This window comes from Colius striatus, chromosome 7, assembly GCF_028858725.1.
Source record: "Colius striatus isolate bColStr4 chromosome 7, bColStr4.1.hap1, whole genome shotgun sequence".
NCBI lineage: Eukaryota > Metazoa > Chordata > Aves > Coliiformes > Coliidae > Colius > Colius striatus.
This window is the reverse complement of record NC_084765.1, coordinates 18,352,047-18,374,455: the sequence shown is the minus strand read 5'-3', so window position 1 is coordinate 18,374,455 and position 22,409 is coordinate 18,352,047. Positions and strand designations below refer to the sequence as shown.

The following is a 22,409-nucleotide window of genomic DNA, read 5'->3' as shown; positions in this document are numbered from 1 at the left end:
GTGCTGGTACCATCTGCCTCTCTTTCACACTGTTCAAAGTCTCATGCTGTGTAGGTCACCAAATCGGTACAAGAGCTCTTTATCTGAGCAAGCACTGTCTAGCACCCCTGCAGTCAGCTGAGTGGCTTGCTCACTGGCTTACTTCTGGAAAAAGTCTCAAATGTGAGTTCTTGCAGGAGGAGAGTGGCAGTGCTGGCCTTTTGGGAGAAGGAGTGTGATGGCTGACTACTCAGACTTGTTTGGTTGTTTGTTTTTTTTCTCCAGGAACTTGCTAAGTCAGAAAGATGCGCGAGTATACAGAAAAGAAGGAAACATGTGGGACCATCTGTCTCAAGTACCTGCTCTTTATCTTCAACTTCTTTTTCTGGGTAAGAAATTTCAGTCTATTTCAGAGGCACCGAGATGACACTGCAGTTCTGGTGTTAAGGGTGCTGAAATCTTGAGCTGGGTGAAGTCTTGCAAAAAGCACTGATGTCAGTAGGATGGAAATTCTGTCCCATGGGGTAGAATCCCATCCCTTGGGCTGGCCCCTGCTCAGGCTGCAGAAGTTATGGTTTGACACTGTTGACTCTAAGTCGTGTTACCAACTATAGAAAATAACAGGGAAAACATGCTTTATTTCTTCAGCTGGCTTGCTTTTTCAGGGATCCAGCCCAGTTGCTCTGGGAGGTGAAGAAGTTCCCACATCAGATGCCCTTCATTTTTTTCTTCTCTTTCTACCCAGCTGGCTGGTGGGGCCGTGATGGCAGTGGGTGCCTGGACCCTAGCTGAGAAGAGTGACTACATCAGCCTGCTCTCTTCCAGCACGTATTCAGCAACTGCTTATATTCTGGTGGTGGCTGGGGTTGTTGTCATGGTTACTGGCATCCTTGGTTGCTGTGCCACATTCAAAGAACGCCGGAATTTGCTAAGAGTGGTAAGTTTTACTTAGTGTTTTTTCTGGGGGGAAGGATTCACCCCATTTTCTTTTGACCTGTGCTGGAGGGAAGGAAACAGCCATGTAAAAATGAGCCAGCAGTGTACCCAGGTGGCCAAGAAGGTCAATGGCATCCTAGTTTTTATCAGAAATAGTGTGACCAGCATGACCAGGGAAATGGTTGTCCCCCTATACTTGGTGCAGCCTCACTAGCACCTCAAACACTGTGTTCAGTGGTGGGCCACTCACTACAAGAGGGCCAGTGAGGTGCTGGAGTATGTCCAGAAATGGGCACGAAGCTGCTGAAGGGTCTGGAGATCAGGTCTGCTGACAGGTGGCTAAAGGAACTGAGGGTGTTCAGCCTGGAGAGGAGGAAGCTGAGAAGAGACCTTCTTGCTCTCTGAAACTCCCTGAGAGGGAGTTGGAGTGAGGTTGGGGGTTGATCTCTGCTCCCAAGCTGCAAGCAACAGGACAAGAGGAAACAAGCACAAGTTGCACCAGAGGAGGTTTAGATTGGAGATTGAAAATAGTTTCTTCCCCAAAAGAGTTGTCAAGCCCTGGCACAGGCTGTCCAGGGCTGTGGTGGAGTCCCCATCTCTGAAGGGATTCCAAAGCCATGTAGCTGTGGTGCTGAGGGACATGGGTTAGTGGTGACTGTGGCTGTGCTGGGGGAGCGGTTGGACCTGATGAGCTTAAATGTCTTTTCCAAACCTTTCTAAACCATTCTGTGATTCTGTGGAACATCTTAGTTGTCTTCAGCAACAACCGTCATCTCCTAACAGCTGTGCTGCCCTTGTCCTTCTGCTACAGAACATTCCCTTTCAGGCACCCAAAGAACAGGCTTACTGCTGCATGGTTGGGAAGTACAAAGCATAGTCATAATACCTGTACTTAGTGTAAGAACATCTATTGGAAACTATTCAAAATGAAGTGGTTTTGTCTCTTCCTGCTTTCCTGCCCATCCCATATTCTCTTTTGTAAAATGGGAAGAGAGAGGAAAATGAGAGACCTGTAGCAAAACTGGCTTTTAAGGACAGTAGGTTCAAGCTAAATTAATACACTTTTTCACTTGGTTGTCAAAAATCTGAGCACTTGCAGTGAATATTTTCTTTAGCTGTAAAGAAAAATAATTTTAGTTTTGCTTCCACAAAAAAGCCACACAGTTTTGATAACCTGCCTTTCCCTGTGTTACTTTCTGAGCTCCCTGCTCGCCCACCTGTGCTGAAGTTTTTTACCAACCTAGAGTTTCTATTCTGCTTCCTCCCTTTCAAATCTCCCTTTTAGTCTGAGTGTGTCAGTAGTCCCTTTTAGTATCTAGGCTACAGGGATGAGTGCAGTGATTGAAATAACAATCAGTGGCTCTTTGCTTTCACAGTTACAGAAAAGGATACTTCACCAACTCTTCACCTTTCAACTCTTTCCTTTGCAAGTCTTCCTTCACCTGACTGTCCTATTGCACTTCATTGATTTGGATAGAAGAGCAGAATTCTGATAGTATTTGTGAGCAAACCTGGTGCTTGTTCCACTGCTTGGAAGGCCTGGTAGTCTCTGTGGGTGACAAAGTAGAACCAAGAAGGGAGAGTAAAACAAAGAGGAGGACAGAGTGAGTGCATTGCTGGTGCTTGTTCATTGAGCTCCTGGTCTGTGGCAGTCCGTTTTGGCCTTGCTTCACTTACTGTTCATGCCAAAGAGATCTCCCTTTGTCTTCTTGCCTCAGCCAGAAGCCACGGATGAAAATACAGTGGGGCTTTCTTTGTTTTTGTGCCACAGAAAACTAATAGTTGTCTCTCAGGAGCAAAAGGTCCCGCTGTCTCCTTGCACCACGCGTCCTCTTGGACTGGCTGGTCGTGACAGGCCTATTGTCTCTTCTTGCTTGTGCTCTGCTTTGGTTGCTGGTGACTAATCTGCAGAAGATATAGGACTGTGCTTGCCAGGGCTGGGTGAGCCTGACTGGGGGCTTTTGCCAGCTCTGAGCTCAGACAGTAATCCTGACAGATTCACAGTCAGTGCCCTGAGGTCTGTGCCAGCCTGTCCCCATTTCTCTCTGTATCAGAGGCCCACATAAATATGGGAGAGTGCTCTATTCTCCCCAGTGCTCCCTTGGTGCTTTTAAAAAATCAATTCTTGACAGCTTTGGGTGCTCTTTGTAAAATGCATATCTGGTTTTCAGCTTGTTTTTCTGCTCAAGACTCAGGAAGCTGTGTATTGTTTTGCCACCATTCTACCTACCTGAGAGTTTTATGGGCCCACCTCAAGGCTTTTCTTAGTATTTCATTGCTCGTTACTCACAGCTGTGCTACCTTTTTGTGTCATTGCTTATTTGCCTTCCTAGTATCCTTCCAGTTGATGTGCTGAGGCTTGGGCAGCAGATCTGGAGTTTCTCTGGCAGGTATGGCAGCCTGGCTACCTGTGATGTTGCAGTCCAGCTCTTTACAAGCACATAGACCTCTACTATGTTATACTTCAGAGAAGATACGTGCTTTCCTACACAAGCAGGAGTCTCAGGAAAGGATCCACCAAATACAAGACCTTACATGTAAAGAAAGAAGATGGCTTTCTCCAGGCTTGGCCTGTCACACTGCCACTTCTAGTTAGCCTGTCACACTGCCACTTCTAGTTAGCCTGTCACACTGCCACTTCTAGTTAGCCTGTCACACTGCCACTTCTAGTTAGCTGCCTTGGATAGGGAGAGGGAAACATGTCCTGTTTCTGCTGGAGGTCAGGCTGGAGCTCTCCCACTGAACTGAGATTGCTGATTTAGGTGTATAGTCTCTATATATCTCTTCTTCAGGTAGTAGAAAGAATTCTCTAGAGAGCAATTGAGATTGTAGCTGAGTTGAACCATTCTTTGAGTTATTCAGGGAAAACACACTAAAGCTTGGTGGAAAGCTTGAAACTGGATGGAAGAAATGTGGACCCTCTAGATCTTGAGGAGACACCAGTTAGCTCTGAGTCTGGCTTGAGGCCAGAATGAGAATAAATTTTGCCTAGAGCCCACTCACGTCCAGGCGTGTGTCTGCTACAGGCCTCGGGGTGCTCCCACATTTCTGTTTTGTTCTGCAGCCTTTTGGGAAGTGAGTAGGACATGTCCCTGCAGCTCCATGCCAGAGCTGGCTGACTGCTCCCAGAGCAGAGCTCTGTAAAAAAAGCCCTGCAACTCTGAATGAAGAGCCAGGAGAGCAGTCCCATGCTCTGTGTGTGTCCAGAGTGAAAGCTGTTGTTCCCCTACATCAGCATGGTACTTGTAAGTGCCCCTGAGGGAGCGATGAGAGGGAGATAAGGATAATGATGCAGTGTATCAGCAGAGACAGGTTGGATGTGTGGGTGGCAGATACACTAACCTCCCTTAAAATGTTTTGCAAGGACCTTGTGACTCAAATTTTTTAAGATCTGCTGGATACGTGTTTGTTTCTATCCACTGTAAGCCAGCACAATGAGCCGTGCTGTGGTGACACAACTCAGCTCTACCTGAATGCTTCTGACATGACAACACAGAGCAGGGAAAGAGAAAGAAAAGAAACTTCCCAGTTAATTGGTAGTTCTCAGCATCCTGCCTATCTCCTGCCACCTCCTTTGGCAGGGAGATGATGCCAGAGTGGTTAATGCATAACTATGTCCCAATGAAGGAAAGGCAGCTTTGTCTCAAGGCACACCGATGCTTTCTTGTCCCCTTTAAACTTCCAGGGGTGCTGGGAGCAGCCTTTAGCTGGGTGACTCATTCCCTTGGTATGAAAGGGCACACTGTACAGGCCTCTACAGAGACCTCGAGCTCGGCCAGGGGAAGAGTGAGGGGCTGGGGAGTGGAAGCCTGAGATTGTGTGCTCCCATTAAAGCCCAGTCTGCAGATAAACCCCAGCTGTCCATCTCTCACAGCTGCTCTGTCCCAGCGGGGTGAGAGAGGAAGCCCAAGGGCTTGAGTCTGTGTCTTTGCTCCTCCTGCAAAGGGGCTCACAAATACCCAGCAAAGAAGGGTGCACAGTGGGAGTGTAACAGAAGGCATTGTGCTGAGTAGGTCAGCTTGGCATGTCGAGGCCCTCACTGTCCTGTCTTATGGGAGAGATGGTTTGATGGCCCAGGCTGCCCAGGGAGGTGGTGGAGTCCCCATCCCTGGAGATATTGCAAAGCCGTGTAGCTGAGGTGCTGAGCAACATGTGTTAGTGATGGGCTTGGCAGTGTGAGGGGAGGGGTTGGACTCAGTGATCTTAAAGGTCTTTTCCAACCAAAATGATTCTATGATTCTGGGCCAAGTTACATTTGTAGGGAGTAATTTACTTCATCTCTTGGGAACAGCTGTAGCTTAAGGTCAGGAGTAAAAGAGAAAATGGGAGACATTTTGTTTTACTGTCCTTGAGAGGCCATCTCTTACAGGGACTTAGCCTGAGGTCCTTGTGGCTGGAATTGGTGTCTCCTCAGCTGTATCTATGGAAAGAAGAATTTAATGGCAGTTGTAGAACAGCCAGGATCTGTAAAGAAACTTCATTGCTGACTGGGAGCAAGGCAAAGGCTGTGTGTAAGGACAGGAGTTCTCCCTGACAAGCTTGCTTTGACCCTAAGAAGGAAGTAGCCACATCACTCTTTGTCTTCAGACCTGCCCAATCCTTTTAATCTTCCCAAACAGTTTCTGTACTGTCTGTTTGATTCTTCTTATAGTACACAGAACACATTGCTTTCCATTTCACTGCCACTAAGCCCTTTCAAGAAAGTCATGTTCTTTTAGTCTTGCAGGAACTCTCCTCACTATGATTGTGAGATACTGAGCTTTTTCCCTCATAGATCCTAGTTCAGCAGTACATGTCATCACAGTCCTGAGTGTGAATCAGTGCTGAAATCCATCTGCTTCAGTACTGCCCTTCAGCTGGTGATTGAACCCCACAAATTCACAGGGAGCATCAATCTATGGTTTCTGTTTCTGCTTATGCTTAGCTGCTCTGCTGTATCAGTGAAATGGGCCCTTTGTTGCTTTATCCTGGAGTCATCATTATAACTTACATTGCTCCATAGTGCCATGGTGAAATGCCCTGAACAATATCAAAACAAGCAAAAGTTTTGGTTTTTTTTTTTGTATAGGTGCCAGAATTAGATGTTTACCATGCTACAGTGGGCAGCAGGATGACCACAAGCCAGCAATGTGCCCTTGTGGCCAAGAAGGCCAATGGCATCCTGGGGTGTATTAGGAGTGTGGGCAGTAAGTCAAGAGAGATTCTCCTCCCCCTCTACTCTGCCCTTGTGAGACTACAACTGGAATATTGTGTCCAGTTCTGGGCCCCTCAGTTCAAGAAGGACAGGCAGCTGCTGGAGAGAGTTCAGTGCAGAGCCACAAAGATGATGGAGTGGAGCATCTCCCTTCTGATGAAAGACTGAGACAGCTGGGGCTCTACCTTGGAGGAAACTGAGGGGTGATCTCATTAATGTTCACAAATGCATAAAGGGCAGGTGTCAGGAAGATGGAGCCAGGCTGTTCTCAGTGATGGCCAATGATAGGACAGGGGGCAATGAGTACAAGCTGGAACATAAGAGGTTCCAAAGAAATACAAGGAAAAATGTTTTAATTATGAGGGTGAGGGAGCACTGGCACAGGCTGCCCAGATGGGTTGTGGAGTCTCCTTCTCTGGAGACATTCAAAATCCCCCTGGATGAGTTCCTGTGTGACCTACTCTAGGAGGTCCAGCTCTGGCAGGGGGGTTGGACTAGATGAGCTTTCGAGGTCCCTTCCAACCCGTGATTCTGTGATATTGAGTGTAGTCATCAGGTGATTCAGCAACCACTTTCTATTGTCCAGCGATTTTTATCTCACTTGTCTGCACTTTCCCAATCTCTCTCAGTAAAACTCGGAGTTTTGCTGCTGCTTGTCTTCAGTTACCCTGTGGTTTAAGTTTGTTTTTAACCTGTGGGATTATTCCTTTCCTACCCTGTTAAGGCCTTAGCCCCAGTCCCTGCCTTTGAACACTGCTGCAGAAAAGCATCAATGAAGACAGAATCTTTAACTTTCCTGGTTAGTGAAGAGCTGACTCCCATCATCTCCTTACATTCTGCTCTAATGTCCTACTTTTCCCATTATTTTACAGTACTTCATATTGTTGCTGTGCATCTTTCTCCTGGAGATCATTGCTGGAATCCTGGCCTATATCTACTACCAGCAGGTGAGTGTATGTCAGTCCTTAGAGATTCCAACCAGGGAGAGAAAACAGCTTGTTATCGCCCCATTTCTCCAGGCACAATTAGACTTGGAGACTCAGACCAAGGGCTGGCTGTGGTTCAGCTTCCCACGTGTCTGTTTCCTGGTTTTGACAAAGTGGTGGTTGCTCTAGGGAGGCTGCTCAGCTGCTTCCTGTGGTTCACCTTTGTGTGCTGTTTTTCTGCAGAGCCCTGCAGAAGGGCATTTTTGAGGCTGTGTAGATCCAGGAACTCTCCTGATGCCCTTCAAGGCATAGTGCAAGCAACTGAAACTGTGTTGGTACCACTTACTGTATTCAGGACACAGGAACAGTGTCTGCTGCATCCTGCAATGCTTCTGAGCCAGCAAAGACAATGAATCACAGAATCTTAAGGGTTGGAAAGGACCCTGAAAGATCTTCTGGTCCAGTTGAGAGGTCCTATCAGGTCAAGAAATTTTGGAGAGCTTTACTTAACCAGCCCAGCTGAGGGGCTGGAGAACAGCACAGGCTCCCAACAGCTGCAGTCAGAGCTTGGCACTTTTTGCATTTGCAGAGAGCAGAGGCTTAAGTCATCACTTTGTTTTCAAAGGGAGTTTAACCACCAAGGTACAAACAGCCTGCAAAGTTGCTCTCATGTCTGGAAATTGATTGGAAATGGCACATTAGGATTGCTGTCAAGTGGCTACCTGAAAAGCAGCTGGGTATCCCATCTTGTTGGCTTCACTGACAGGAATCCTTGCCATTCCTTTTTCTCTCGGGCCTTGTGTGCTTTGCCTCCCTGATATGGGCACTGGCAGTTCGGAAGGAGCCCAAGAACCGTGTTGGCTCCTGTGTGCATCTGACAGGGACAGATCAATCCTTGCAGGTGTGGCAGGAAGTGAGGGTCTGTCCCTCCATCCTTGCAAAAGCACAAGGTTCATATATGACAATGGATAGAGAGGAGCTGATCCTTAGGTTGAAGTAAGAGACAGCACGTTCAGAGCTGTGCCCTTGAGTGCTTTAGATCACCCGAGGGCCTCTCTGATGAATAGTTGCACTTCCCTGTGCTGGCTGGCAAATCCCTCCTCTTCCCTGGCTGCAGGCGGCTTGCTCTGTTTGCCACTGGTTTTATTTCAGCCCTTGCTTTTGTGTCTAAGGCCTGCATGTGTGTGTCTAAACTGTTTCTTTTGTTGTCTCTGTTCCATGCTGCAGTTCTTCCCCGTGAGCCCGCAGGTAACTGCTTTTCTCCCAAGTAATAATTCTGCTAATGGACTCTCCTCTCTGTTTGCCTCTGGTGCCTGCCAGCTGCTGAACCTTTTCCTTTCTTTCTATCACACTAAGTCCTTTGCACTCCTGTAGAGCTTCCCAGCACAGGATCTCAAAACATTTTGCAAATATTAATGAATGAAGCCTCATATCATCTCTATGAGGTAGGTGTTGCTGCCACTTGACACATGGAGTTGGAAAAAAACAGTATTTCAAAGGGAAAATAAACTGCATTCTGCAGTTCAGCATAACCAGAAGTTTGACCTTGTATTTACTACTTACTCTGTAGAATAAAAGGTATATTGAAAGGTTACTTACCTGTTTCGTGCATTGACCCCATCTAAAACACATGTAGATGTTGTTTATTAATGTATGAAATGTAGAATTGCACAGGTATTGGTCTAAAGCAGTGCTGCTGTGTGAACCAGGAGCAGCTCTTTGCTGCTTTCTGGCTGACACTGGATTGGTGAGAGAATTCAGCTAGATTAAAAGAGCCTCCACAGCAATGAGTGTTTGATTCCAATCACCTGAACACACCAGTGGTTTGTGATGATGCTTTCAGAAATTCTCTTCTTGCAAAATCAGACTTCATGTCTCTGACACTGCTATCAAGAAAGGCTTTGCAGTACCTTTGCAATCACACAATTAATTCCCTCCTATGGGATCCTTTTTGATGGTGACACAAAAGCCATTCATAGAATATGGCCTCAGTCCATCATGCCTAGGACCTAATTCTTTTTTTTCCTGCTCCTAGACAGAGCGATTTGGTTTTTAGTATTTTGTCACAGGCTTCAGAAGGAGAAGACTATATGTGGTCTAATGGGCATAGTAATATTTAAGCAGATCTAGTTTTGTATTCTCTTTTGATGCTGGCATGTCTGGGTGAGGTGTAACACAGGCTGAAATTTGGTCCTGGAGCACCTCCTTCCAGTTATGAAAATAAGAGGCATGATCTGTAATCAGTTGGAAATAAGTCTGTCCAGTCCAGCCTGGGAGGATGATCTTAAAGGAGCTGTAGCTTCCACACTTGGCTCTCTGCTTTCTCTTGGAGCAAAGGCAGTGAAATGGATGCAGGACTCTTGGTCACTCCAAGGAGTGTTTGCCTTGTGATTTTTATCGTGCTTGTCTCTTCCACTCAGCTGAGCATGGAGCTGAAGCAAAATTTGAAGAACACCATGACCCAGAAGTACCGTAAGGAGGGAGAGGAGAGTGTTACCAGTGCAGTAGACAAACTGCAGCAGAAGGTAGGTACCTCTAGGGACAGGGAGAATTAAAGCAATTGTAGGGCTTAAAGTCAAATGCACAAAAGGCATCCTGGGCTCTTGACATCCAGCATACTGATGTAAATGCTGGCTGGATGTGTGTTCTGCTGCTTCTGAGTGGGGTGCAGGGCCAGGGCCATGCAGGTGGCAGAACTGCCTGGTGCCATCTCTGAACTGCATGTCCAGTAGCACTGGGGAAACAACATCTGAATTGCTCCCAGGGGGAAATGGAGCTGCCAGGTCACTCTGACAGCTTTTTCCCACTTCAAAATGCAAAACATCTTTGGAGAAATTCCTGATGGCTTTAGTTAAGCTCCGCTGTACCCTAGAGAACAAGATGTGACAGAAAAACCACCTAGCTGTGCCTGGCTGAGGGGTGGTGTGGATTAGGGCTGATGCAGTTCTGACAGGCCTTTCCCCTGAAAGGACTCCTGTGCACGGGCATTTTCAAAGCCTGGCCCTGCTACACATATACTGCTGTAGCAGATGCATTTACAATAGTAACTGGTAATTAAACTTAACCCTGTTATCACCACAAACAGCCTTGAGTCCAGAGGTTCAGAGCTGAGGCAGCTCTGGTTACAGCTCATCCCAGCATTAGCCAGAAGACACAGCTGCTGAAAGATGAATAAAGGTGATACTGAAGGGTCAATCTGAGGACTGTTAACACAAAAGTCACTAATGGTTATAGTAGCCTTAAAAAAAAAAGCTCAAGCCTATGGGGATATCTGTTGTCTCTCTGCAGAGGAGGATGGAGTGCAGGGCTTGGGGTGGGAGGCTGGGGGGAGGAAGAGGTCATAGTGCTTGCCAGCTCAGCCTTTGCTTGGTGTGCATGCAGTCCAAGTGCTGTGGGAGCAACAACTACACAGACTGGGCTGACAGCCAGTGGATCAAATCTTCGATGGCCAATGGCCGGAAGGTCCCAGACAGCTGCTGCAAGACCATAACTGACCTGTGTGGCCGACGAGACCATCCTTCCAACATCTACAAGGAGGTAAAGGGCAGAAGGGCTTTGGGGCTGCCTGTCACCAAGTATGTAAAGGGGGTGGGCAGGGGGTTGGGCTATTGCTGCAAACTGTTTATAGGATTCCTTAGAAAGCAGAATTAATTTCCCTAGCTGAGCATTCAGCCACCTAGGCTAGTATTTTAATTGTAGATGTAGAAAAAGAGAATGTATTATATCTGTTAGTTCCAAATATGCTCGTGATAGGGGAAAATGGGAGAGGTTGTTGGTTCTGGCAAGAGACTTGGATGTGAGCCCTACTTCCTGTTGCTGGAATTACTCAGTGAGGTGCAAAGAGAAATACTTCTGGACCTGATTGAGATAGTAGTATTTGACCTACATGGGGGAGAAAGAGACCCCCGTAGCAGACACAGTAGGCCAATTCCAGTGTGCTGCAGTTTGGGTTGAAAAGAAGGCTGGAGCTCTGAGACAGAGGGTTTGTCTCCTCTCTAGAAGAAAGAAATTGTATCCCAGGCTAGCTGAGTAAGTAAACAAGTAGCTCTCAGACCATTTACTCATTCATTTTGCATAAGACTGATAAAAGTTCTTGCATTTGGACTAGATGATTTCTAAAGGTCCCTTCCAACTCTACCATTGTGTGATTCTATGATTTCTTTTGGCATCCTCCAGCCCTGTCACCTGGCTTTACCTTGCTCACTGTGATGCTTTCTGTAAGGTAGCATAGTCTTTGTTCTCACCGGTGCAGCTAGCACCTTAACTGGCTATCTTGAGCCTGGGGAGCAGCCACTGGAGCTTTTTCCTTGTTCCTATCAGTTAAGGAGGGCTGTGGATGAAGAGGTGGCCTCTTCAGAGCAGGTAGTTCTTCTCACAGTCTCTGCTTTGAGCAGAACTCAGAAGAGGAGCGTAAATAACATCTGCATTAAGCCAAGCAACTCAAACAGCTAAAAGGAAACCAACCATCTTTTTGGGAAATGAGCAGGGAAATGAAGTCCAGTCTTTCTGATCTACCAAAGCCCCTCGTATGTCTAGTTGCTTGGCAGGGTTGTGCTCAACAGGAAGAATGCTTTGCCCATAAGGTTTGTGCCTTCCAGGCAAGGCCCAGCAAAGAGGTACAGAAGGAGTCCAAGGGCTGCTGAGATGTTTCAGAGAGTGGAAACCCAGAACCCAGTAGGGCTGGGCATTTCGTCCTCTCACTGTGGTGTCCGAAGCTGGAGACGGCTGCCCAGCTGTGTTACTCAGAGAGGCCCTGTAGGCTGCCAAATGTGTTGGGAGCTCTAGAGGAGAAAAGGCTGTAAAAGGGAGGTCTGAATCCACAGCAAGGTGCTGCATATTGTGATAGGAGGTCTGAGTCAGGGTTCAGAAAGGGTATTAGTGTCTTTGAAGGTGAGAAACCTATAAAAGGAACAGGGGTATGTGCTTCATATCAGTGCAGCTAGGTCTGACTCTAAACCCTAATGCTGGTGTGGGAACAGTGAGGCCTTTGCCATCCCTCCCAGGGGGCTGTGTGCTTGCCCCTTCCCTCTGCCTGTCTGTATCTAGGTGACTGTGCTGATGTAACCCCCCTGGGGCAGGAGAGCCCTAGTGCCCTTGGGACACTGCTGCAGCCTGTGCTATAAATCCTTCTGATGTTACCATGGAAAATCTGCCTCAGTAGGTTAAACTGGTTAATTATTTAAAGAGAACTCTTCAAAACAGCCCAACAGAGAATGATCTTACTGATTTATTTTTGCCTTATGACAACAAAAATTTGGCCTGAAACAGGGAGGGAAAGGTCATTCTGCCAGCTGAGGATGCGGAGGCAGGCAGAGCCCAGCTTTCCAGGTCCACACTGAAACTCGCTGCTGTCATAAATAGCAGTGGGAAGAATTTACTCTTAAAGGGCTCCTGTCATGTTAGAGTTCTTGGTACTGGATTCACTCAGCGAGATTTCCTTGGCCTTTCGGCCTGACAGCGGAAAATACCCTCTCCAGGCATATACTAGGCAGTGAGTAAGGGAACTTTTCTCCATGTATCTCAGAGAGAAACAACACGTTTCGTCTGTGTGATGTGGCTGGTTCTTCTGCCTTTCCCCTGCCCAGCTCGCAGCTGCCTTGGGTTTGTTCGATGGTTCTTGAGCCAGTAGGTCCAGAGCAATACAAAACATGATGCAGTTTCATCATCTGTGTAGCTTTTCCAGTGATGTCAAGAGAAGAGATTGCTCACAGAAAAACTTTCAAGGGTTGCAACCATTGGATTGAAGTGAAAAGAGATTAAAGTGAAGCTGATTTTCTGTGTCCTTCCTATCACTCTGCAGAGCGGTTGCATTACCATGCTGGAGAACTTCATTCAAGAGCATCTGAAAATTATCGGGGCAGTGGGGATCAGCATTGCTTGTGTGCAGGTAAAAGAGCTGAGTGGAGTTTTGAGGGTGCTGGACAGAAGTTAAAGAAACCCTAGAGCTGAGGGATGGAAAAGAAACAGATGTTCAGTTTCTTTGCTACCTGGCAAGGAGAAGTTGCCAGGTACTTTGAAGATTCACTAGCTCCAAAGGAAAAGCCTTTTCTGTTGGTCTGTATTATTTCCTTCTGGTGAAGGAGAGCAGTCGGCTGGTCAGGGGGAGAGGCTTCTGCTCAAGGGCTGGTGAGGAGCTGGTACAGCCTAAGAGACCTCTGCTAGAACGTGCAGTGGTTGCCTGCTGGCCCAAGAGCCGGTCTGCAGGAGTTTCGTACCCAAAACCATCCAGAATCTCTCTCTTGGCTGTGTCATAGCACGTGGCAGTCTGAAAATGATTTGGGAGGGGGTTATGAATAAAGGGGTAAGTTGTGGGTGCTCCTCAGTCGCATTTCACAAGAGAGGATACGGGGTATTTGTTTTATCAAGACGTCTCTGGGAGTTCATAATCTTCCCCTTTGTTCTGGCAAGTAGCCAGATTACACCCCAGAGAAGCTGCTGGTGGTTAATTAGGGGGGATTAGCACAGATTATGTTCTCTCCTAATGCTTATTGCAAACTGCAGTGCAGGATCCCCAGGCAGGAGCTAGCTGTCATTCCAGTCTGGGTCCAGACCTTAGCTTGCAGGTAAAAGGGCTGAGTGGAGTTTTGAGGGTGCTGGACAGAAGTTAAAGAAACCCTAGAGCTTAGACCAGACCTTAGCTTGCAAGACCTTAGCTTGCTCCATTCTGGTTTTTCCATGCATTTCTCTTCTCTTTGCACCTTGTAGATCTTTGGGATGATTTTCACCTGCTGCTTGTACAGGAGTTTAAAGTCAGAGCCATATTAAGAGCTGTGGGCGCTCTGCTGCTCCCCCTCGGCCACGTCCCTTAGCGCTGCCACCTGCCCGCTCCCCACCGCCACAGTGTCTGTCACCCCAGGACTCGGCTCTGACGAAGCCACGTGCCTCACTGCCCCCGTGGGGGAAGCCACCTCCTTGCCCTGCATGAGGCAGGCAGGAGTTCAGCAGGTCCTCTTCGTTGGCAAGAAACAAAAGAGCTGTGGATCTTCTGCCAGAATCTTTAGCCAAACAGTCCCTTGATGTAACTATGAAGCAAGATTTATCCAGGGCCATTTCTCTCAAGGCTTTTCCTGAGCCAAGGTGAAGGTATCAGGATGCTTCCAGGAATCCGGGTTTGCTCTCTGAGAAGTGGCTTAGCGGCACCAGGCGTTGACTGTGAGGACAAATGAAGTTTCTGAGCTGAGCTGGAGCCAGAGCTGAGTCTCTCATAGATGGACGATTTCTCTCCCTCCTCCCAAGCGTGTGCTGATATCCCGACTTGGCTGCTCTTCACCTGGGAGGATGCCTGCCCAGTTTCAGGGAGCAGGAGCCACTCTCCCTGCTGACTGGGAGCACACCTGGGAGCAGCTGAAATCTTGTCATGACCCTGATGTTGTCAAGACATGGGTGCCTTAGGATTTCCCAGCAATCCTTCCTCCTCTTCCCTGAAGCTTCCCCAGCACAGTGCCACAGGAGGCCTCTTGCCTCCAAGTGATTCTGGAGCAAAAACGATGGACTACTTTCTAATTCTTCTGGGTCTAGTCTGTTTTACTGAGTGGCTTCCAGTGTGGGTGAGAAAACAGTTTGCTTCTGTCTATCCTCTGCTAAGGTTTGATGAAGAACTGGGCTGTTTGTGGAACTGGCATATCTTGCTACTCTTTGGCCAGATTTTTCTAATTCAGACCTCCAGGCTTGCCTCTCTTGAGGGAGGAAATGAACAGATACAAATGTTTTATCAACCCCCAAAGAGCTCATTAATCAGCTGAGGGGTTAGTGACTTTAATGCCCTCTGGAAACCCACTTTACTGGTTGCTGCCAAGCAGATCAGGAGTGCCAGATTCACGTAGTTGCCCTGGTGTACTTGGTAAATTGTGTTTTCTACAGAGGACAGGCTTCAATTAAATATTCTGTCTGTGCCGGGATCCTGGATAGACAGAGGACATAGACATCACTGCTGCCATGGGCTTGGTGCTATCATGATGCCAACAGCCTGAGTTTGTAGGATCTTGTGTGCCTCCTGTTGTCCTCCCCTTCCTATTACACCCATGAAGCAGAAGGGGCTGTGGGCTTGGGTGTTCTAAGCAGTGAAGACAAGCCTGTTTTACAAACAAATTTATTCCCTCCTCTGGTTTTTCAGTGGTGTGGGCTGAGCCCTGTCCCATGGCAGATGAGCAAAGACCTCTCAGGCCTCTGAAACATCTTGGAGCGTTGTGGGGTTTTTAGTTCTGAGAGCAGAAATTTTAGACTGGCGCTAAAGGGTGACAAGTTAAAATTCAGAGCAGATCCATCTGAAACTCCCCCACCTACATCAGCCCCTTGAAATAATCCTTAACTAATGCAGAAAGAGAGGTGGAGGAACTGAGGTGTGTCGTTGGTTCCACAGCAGCAGGAAAAAGGGGGAAGAAACCTAAATTTATTGTGTAATGAGCTAAAGGAGAAATCTCTAAATTACATCTTGTTTTATAATCAAGTTCCTGACCGGTATTGACTACTAACTAAGAGGAAAATAGTGAGCATGTTGCTTGAAGCAATATAAGCATATCTTCATAGCTGCCTTCATCCATTACCTTCGAATACATTATACAGGGGTGGGAGAGGCTGGGAAGAATGAGAGATGAACAGTATAGTGGCTTGTGTCCATTGAGTTGTTTTATACTTTTTCTTTGTGTAATAACGTTCATTGCTTTTGGTTATTTTTAACCCAGTTTAAGTTGCTGGCCAATAGAAAAATAAAGCTTAAGATTCTGTATTCTGTGTAGGGAAATGGGAGGGGTACCGGGAACCGCATGGGTGTGTGGGTTCCTCAGCTCCTGCTACCAAGGAGCCAGTTCCTGGGGAAGCAGCTGCGCTGAGGGACCAGGCTGAGAAGGAAGGGGAGGAGGAGGGATATGCTTTGCAGGGCTGATCTTGCTGGCCTCGTCCAGATCTACTGGCCTTGTCTGGATGTGCTGCCCCAGGGTACTCCCCACACGGCACAGCCTGGGCTGCCTCGTGCTGCCCTCAGCCCTGGGCTGTGTGCAGCAGTGCCCCGGCTCTGTGCTCCCAGCAGGGGATGCTTAGTGCCCTGCCTTGGCGTGCTGGCTGTACCCCCAGCCCAGCCTCTGCCTCTAGGGGCTGGCCCTCACCAGGCAGCCCCTGCTGCTGCCGGGATCGTGGGAGGGCAGCGGAGGGGCTCCACTGTTCCAAAGAGCGGAACTCTTTCCCCTTTCCATCTCGACTGCAAGGCCTGCGTGGGCTGCTGCGGTTGCTCAGTGCTGGGGCCTGCTGAGTGTTTGCTCTACTGCTGGAGAGTAGCCTGTACCACCTTGCATCAGAGACATGTCGAAACCAGATTCCCCTTGGGACTGTAAGGTTGAAAGTGGTGCAGGGCAGGTTTGAGATCTGGCGGCCTGCAGCGAAGGGACGTGGCCACTCGGTGGCTCTCGGGGCTCAGCTCTGAGTTCGGCTCCTGTATTTCAAGCGAGTCTGCTTCAAGCTGCTGGGCTTGGCAGGCACCGGGGCTGTGCTGTCACCCAGCCCCAGACAAGCTCAGTACAGGTCACACTTCTAGCCCCGGACATGTGCCTGATGTTCATGCTGCAGCAAGGCAGTGGTGAGGCAAGACTGAGGCTGAGGGCTTGACTGGCCTGCCCTCGGCTCAGAACAGGGACTTCTGCTAAAACAACCCCCAAGGTGTTGACATGAGACTTGGGTGGCTTGGTGGTGGCGGCTCAATGAGTCAGAGCCAGTGTTGCGCTGCTGTTGGAGGGCAGGGAAGAGGGCATGACTGGTTCGGTGGTAACAGTGTCCCCAGCAGCTGTAGGGCCACCTCAGCTGTTGTGCCACAGCAAAAGGAGAAATGCCCACAACTCTCTTCTTGGTGCCTTGTCCGCACCTCTGTTCTGTGAGGGCTGTGGTGTGACTCCAGTCCCCCTCGACCACCCAGAAGGGCCATTGAGCCTCCCTTCTGCATGGCTGTCGGGGATGTCTCTGAAGTCTGTACCACGGTGTCTTTCAGCACAAAGCAATTGCTTAAAAGCAACTTCTCATCTTGGAATTGGTTTCTCCTGCAGTGTCAGTGATCAGCATGCAGCATCCCCAGGGGCCATGCGGCTTCTGGTCTGCAGGTACTGCTGATCTCTCGAGGTGGGAGCACGGATTTCTCACTCTCCTCACCTGAAGAGCTGTTTTTGGTGCCCTTTGCAGCGTTTAGCTACTGACTGCTCTCATGGGGTGCCTGGATGGTTGGTACCATTTGCTTGGGAATTAAAGGGAAAACAGATGTAGCAGTGAATGGTCTGCGAGTGCCTGGCTGCAGGGCTAGTCACTGTTCTTGTGGCTTCAGATGAGACACCAGTATTTCATGCTCCTGCAGCTCCCTTCACAAATGTGCCTGTTCTGCTCCTGCTGATTGAGCAGGAGGGATTTTTTTTTGTTTGCAATGTCCTTGTTTTCCTGCTGTGCTGGGGCTGAGCAGGGCTGTGAGTGAGGGGGAGAGGTGGAGGAGCTGGTGGCTCTACTCTCCTCCCTGGAGAGCCACAACCCTGCTTGGGAAATGGCAAAGGGGAGTGCTGTCTCTTGTGAAACCTGCCCAGATTTTCATGTGTGCATGCACCCCTGGGAGAAGGGGCCAGGGACTCACCCACAGCACTGATGAGCACTTCTGCTGAGCTGGAGCACGAGTGTGTGTGAGCAGAGACCTGCAGCTCTTCCCAGCATGACTGTTGGGAGGCTCTGTGCTGGTGCAGAGCAGCCTGCACCAGTCATGATTCCTGTGGAGCTGTTGCTGCTGGAGGCCACAGTCTGGCTGGGAGGCGTGGTGGTGGATGCAATAGTGGCCAGGGAGACCCAGAGGGGCAGATCCATGTGGAGCCTTCAACAGTGACAAAAAAGACACTGAGGTGCTGGAGCATGTCTAGAGATGAACAATGGAACTGGTAAAGGGTCTGGAGCACAAGTCTAACAAGCAGGGGCTGAGGGGGCTGGGAATGTTCAGCCTGGAGAAAAGGAGACTGAGGGGAGACCTTGTCACTCTCTACAACTACCTGAAAGGAGGTTGCAGTGAGGTGGGGATCAGTCTCCTAAGTAACAAGTGACAGGACAAGATGAAATGGCCTCAGATTGTGCTGAGGGGGTTGTTAGATTGGATATTAGGAAGAGCTTTTTACTAAGATGGTTGTCAGGCACTGGCCCAGGCTGCCCAGGGAGGTGGTGGAGTCCCCATCCCTGGAGATATTGCAAAGCCGGTAGCTGAGGTGCTGAGGGACATGGGTTAGTGATGGGCTCGGCGGTGTGAGGGGAGTGGTTGGATTTGATGATCTTAAAGGTCTTTTCCAACCAAAATGATTCTAAGATTCTATGAAATTCCTTAGGAGGAGGGGGCACAATGCTCTGAAAGGAGCTGTAATTACACGGTGGGGATGCTGATGCCCATGAGATTCATCCAGTGACTCACTCTGGCACAGCAGCCCTTCAGGCACACTGGAGTCACAGGGAGCCCCTTGCACCTCACTGAGGCTGGAGGCCAACCCAAGCCAGGCCTTGACCCCAGGGCACACAGTGTGCAAGAGCAACACTTCACAACTCGCCTGTGTGTGTGTGTACACACTGCTCTATCTATAGATCTCCTCTTGCCACGCTGGAGCGTTTCTTCTGCCTGCAAAAACTTTTACAGGTGAGATGTTTCTTATTTTGCTCAGAAATACTGGAACCCCTTTACCCCAAAATCCTGGCACCACAGAGCAATAAAAGCCTGAGATGTGAGGCCCCGGGCTCAGGGTTTGGGGTTGTGACTCCAGCTCCTCTCCCCTCCTGGAGGATGTCAGCTCAGTTCGCCCCAGACTGAAATAACAGAAAATACCACTACAAAAGGACATCTGAAGGCATGTCCCTCCATACCCAGCTCGCACATCTCCTCTCCCATGTGTTGTTCCTCAGTTATATGCTGAGTGTTGTCAAGCACATTTTATATTTATCTGAATTAAATCTTGTCCTGTTTATGTGTGCCCAATATCCCAGGCTAATTCACGTTTTGTCCTTCCTTGTGCTTTCCATCCCTTCTCCTCCATCCATCTACAAATGTGATCAATGTTACAATTTATTTCCTTTTCCTCCTCCCTCCCTCTCCCACCGCTCTCTTCCAGGACTGTCATTAAAGTTTCTAACAGCAGTCCGGGGAAGGCTGACCTGCTCTTTCCCCTTCTGAATGCCTCCTGCTCATGAATGATTCAGTTGTTTGGACTTGGGCTGGCAGCTGTGGGAATTACTCAAAAGAAACTTTTCAGAGGTTTGTCCACACTTCCAAGTTGAACAGTCCTGAACCCCAGAGCAGGGAGGGGAGACCTAAAACATAGCACAACAGAGAAGGACGCAGATGGGTTAAAAAACCCCAACCCTGCCTAAACCTAAATGTCATTCAAATGTATTTTCAGTTATTGGCATGGAATGGGACTGTTAAATGAATTCCTGTCACTGTTTCTTTTCCCCCTTGTCCCCTTTGGTTGCACTTCCTTGTAGTGTCCGTGCAAGCTCCATGCAGCCTGGGTTGCAGCGGCACTCCTTAAGCTCTGCCTGTCATCTAAGGAACAACAGAAGTATTGCTCCAAAGGAGTTAGGATGCCAGGGAGCTGCTGATCTCTGGTGACACTCCACTTCCCAACCCAGCAGTGGGAGACACAAACTGAGGCCTCTGGTTCAGCATCAGTTACAGAGCTTTGAGTAAGCTCGGTGCTGCTCTTGCAGGCAGAGGTGTCTGAATGGGAGCACACAAGTTGTACTTTCCTCACACTGCTGGAGAGATGCTGTCATTTCACTGCTTCGGGGTGTGGAGTTCTTCCTGGACCAGGGCCCAGGGATCCACATACCACCAGCCTATGGGGTAACTAGAAGCAGGCACTAGGCTAGGGCAGAGAAGGGGGGGAGGGTTTGGGGAGAGGGAAGCAGTTCCCACTTCACCTGCTTAGAGCCAGTGCCGGGGAACAGCTGCACTTTTCTGTCTCAGTTTTTAATGATGCTTTTCCACCTCTCCATGCAGGTTCCCCACCTGCACAGGCAGCCCCCTGGGCAGGGTTGAGAACAGGCTATAATTAAAGCATTTATGCCTTTAATTAGTCTTTTTTTTCTCAATCTGCATTCTCTCTCCTGGATAACCTGTGAGCCATGCTCTGGGCTGCCTTTTAGGGCTTGTAGAAGGCAAAAGTTGCCTTGCTTCCTCCAGCTAATTGATCCTGTCCCCAGTCCCACCAGAAGTGACAGGAGTTGCCCCACTTGTCCTTATTGAAACCAGTTGGTGCATAGGTGTTCATTGGAAGGTCCAAAGGGGATCTCAGGCAGCTCTTTGCAGGACTGGGGCTTCCCCTCTGCACCTCCAGCCCAGGAGAGGGGCTCTGGCACCAGCCAAAACCTCAGGACTGGGTGTGGGGCCAAGCCCAGCAGTGCTGCCCTCAGCACATGGGCTGAGCTGTGGACCCAGGAGATGTGCTCTGGCACTAAAGCAGTGCAGCCTGAGGGTCGGCTGCAGGGCTGTGTGCTGAGGAAAGGGCTGTGGGACAGGAGCAGGGAGCTGTGTGGTTTGCATTGCAGCCCGTTGCTCCCTGCAGAAAGCCAATAACGTGGCCCTGATGTGCCACTGCCATCGTGAGCTTCTGCGGCCGCAGGCAGGAGCCGCCTGCTCCCCAGTGCCCTGTGCTGCCAGGTATGTGTCTGGCCCTGCCTGGCACAGCCCGGGGATCGCAGCATCCCCCTCCCTGCCTGGCAGGAAGGAGCAGCCCAGCCACCACAGCCCCTTTTGAGGAAATGGCCTGAGCACTTACTCTCTGCAACGAGCTTTTCCTGTGCAGAAGCTGCGAGATGAGGCAGAGATGGGGGATGCACCCTGTGTGCCAGGAGCAAGGGATAGATAAACTCTGCAGTCAACAAACTGTCACATCCTCTCAGCTGTGCCCTGCTCCAGTTTTTATTTCCAAGAGCAAACCCAGCCCTGCTGTTCTGCAGGTAAGTGCTAATTTGGATGTCTCTGACACCAGGGTGAAGGGGGCAAGAGCTGGTGCTAGAGCCAAAGTGAACATCGCTGCTGCCAGGAAAGTGATACAGAAATTAAGGTAGAGGAAATACAGAAATGCTTTTTGCTTCAGCCATTTCACAGAGCAGTGCCTGTCTCCTTGATGACCATTTGCAGCTGGCCTCCTGAAACTTCTGTTTGAACTTGCTGTTGAGCACTTGCCTACTTCCAAGACTCATTCTTCCCTTCTTGCTTGAAGAGAAAATCTCTGATGTCTCCTGCAGAGAGGAAACATCATCTCTGTCTGTTCTCCCATGGTGCGGGATGCTGCCCCAAACAGTAGGGAAAGGGGCTTGGAAAAGGGCAAACGGAAAAAATGGGTTGCAAATGGAAAAAATGGGTTGCAAATGGGATGACAGTGCTGGGCCAGGAGTGAGGTTTCTTCTCAAGGGGAAGCAGGGCTGCCCCGTCCCTGTTTTCCCCTCCTTTCATTGCTGGGACATCTTGGGGACCATATGTTCTGCATCCTGGTCTGCAGCAGCCCAAAGCTTTGGGCAGAAATAGGTGACATCCAGGTAGGAGGAGTGTGAGCGAGGCTCAAAGTGCAAATGGGTCATGGTGGTGCCCTTTGGTAGAGTTGAGTATGAAGTTGGGTGGCATGCTCTGTGTCTCTGCCCTCTTCAAGCTGAGAGGCCTCCAAGCTTGCTGCACCCTTGAGGGAAGCTCCTGCCTGAGGCTGAGGGTTGAGCAGAGCCAGGGCCAGACATGTGGTGTGGTCCAGCACCCAGACCACGTGCTGTCCCTGCTGTTTGTGCAGAAGCTCTCAGAAGCATCTCAGTGCTTTTTAGGCACCTGGCCCCAGTCACCTGATGGGATTAAACCCAGCCTCTATCACATCTGCCTAAAAGTTTCCAGGGGAGCTGCGGCTCAGCTACTCCCTAGAGCACCTCACATTGCCCCTGGAGCTGAGGCACCAACATGACTTTAATACAACTTTTTAAAGTATGCATTTGTATCTTGTAAGCCCTTGAGTACAGCAGAGTCCTTTTTATATTGAAATTCGGGCTCCTCAATAACATTTTATTATGAGGCTTGCTATTTCTGGAACTGCTGTTACGAGCAGGGCACCTAACATCTTTCGATATGAAATCATTAAGGGCACAGCAGAGTTCATTACAGGGGCATTTCTCCGGATTAAGAACAGATCAATACCACATACTAATATCACAGCCTGGTACCTGGCTTTGCTTGCAAATAGCACATCCAGAGGCAGACACTCTCCTCCTGGCCTCTTGTGCTCTTCTTCCAATATCTTATTTACTGTTTTCCTCCAAGCTGTTGTGATGGATTTATAAGCAGACAAAATCCAAAGGTTGTTTTTCCTTGAGCTACCTGAATATTGTAGCTTTTAAAATAAAGA

At 49.0% G+C, this 22,409-nt stretch overlaps 1 protein-coding gene across 3 annotated transcripts in view; it reads left to right on the top strand.

Moving 5' to 3' along the window:
* Positions 1-15,760, top strand: part of CD151 (CD151 molecule (Raph blood group)) — a 37,312-nt gene extending 21,552 nt beyond the window's left edge. For all 3 annotated transcript variants that reach the window (XM_061999704.1, XM_061999705.1, XM_061999706.1), the window contains exons 3-9: positions 265-368; positions 725-916; positions 6,982-7,056; positions 9,456-9,560; positions 10,417-10,572; positions 12,836-12,922; positions 13,741-15,760. In XM_061999704.1, coding sequence (XP_061855688.1) covers positions 285-368; positions 725-916; positions 6,982-7,056; positions 9,456-9,560; positions 10,417-10,572; positions 12,836-12,922; positions 13,741-13,800 — 759 coding nt within the window. In that variant the 5' untranslated portion in view covers positions 265-284 and the 3' untranslated portion in view covers positions 13,801-15,760. The remainder of the gene's footprint in view (positions 1-264; positions 369-724; positions 917-6,981; positions 7,057-9,455; positions 9,561-10,416; positions 10,573-12,835; positions 12,923-13,740) is intronic.
* Positions 15,761-22,409: the final 6,649 nt, after the last annotated feature.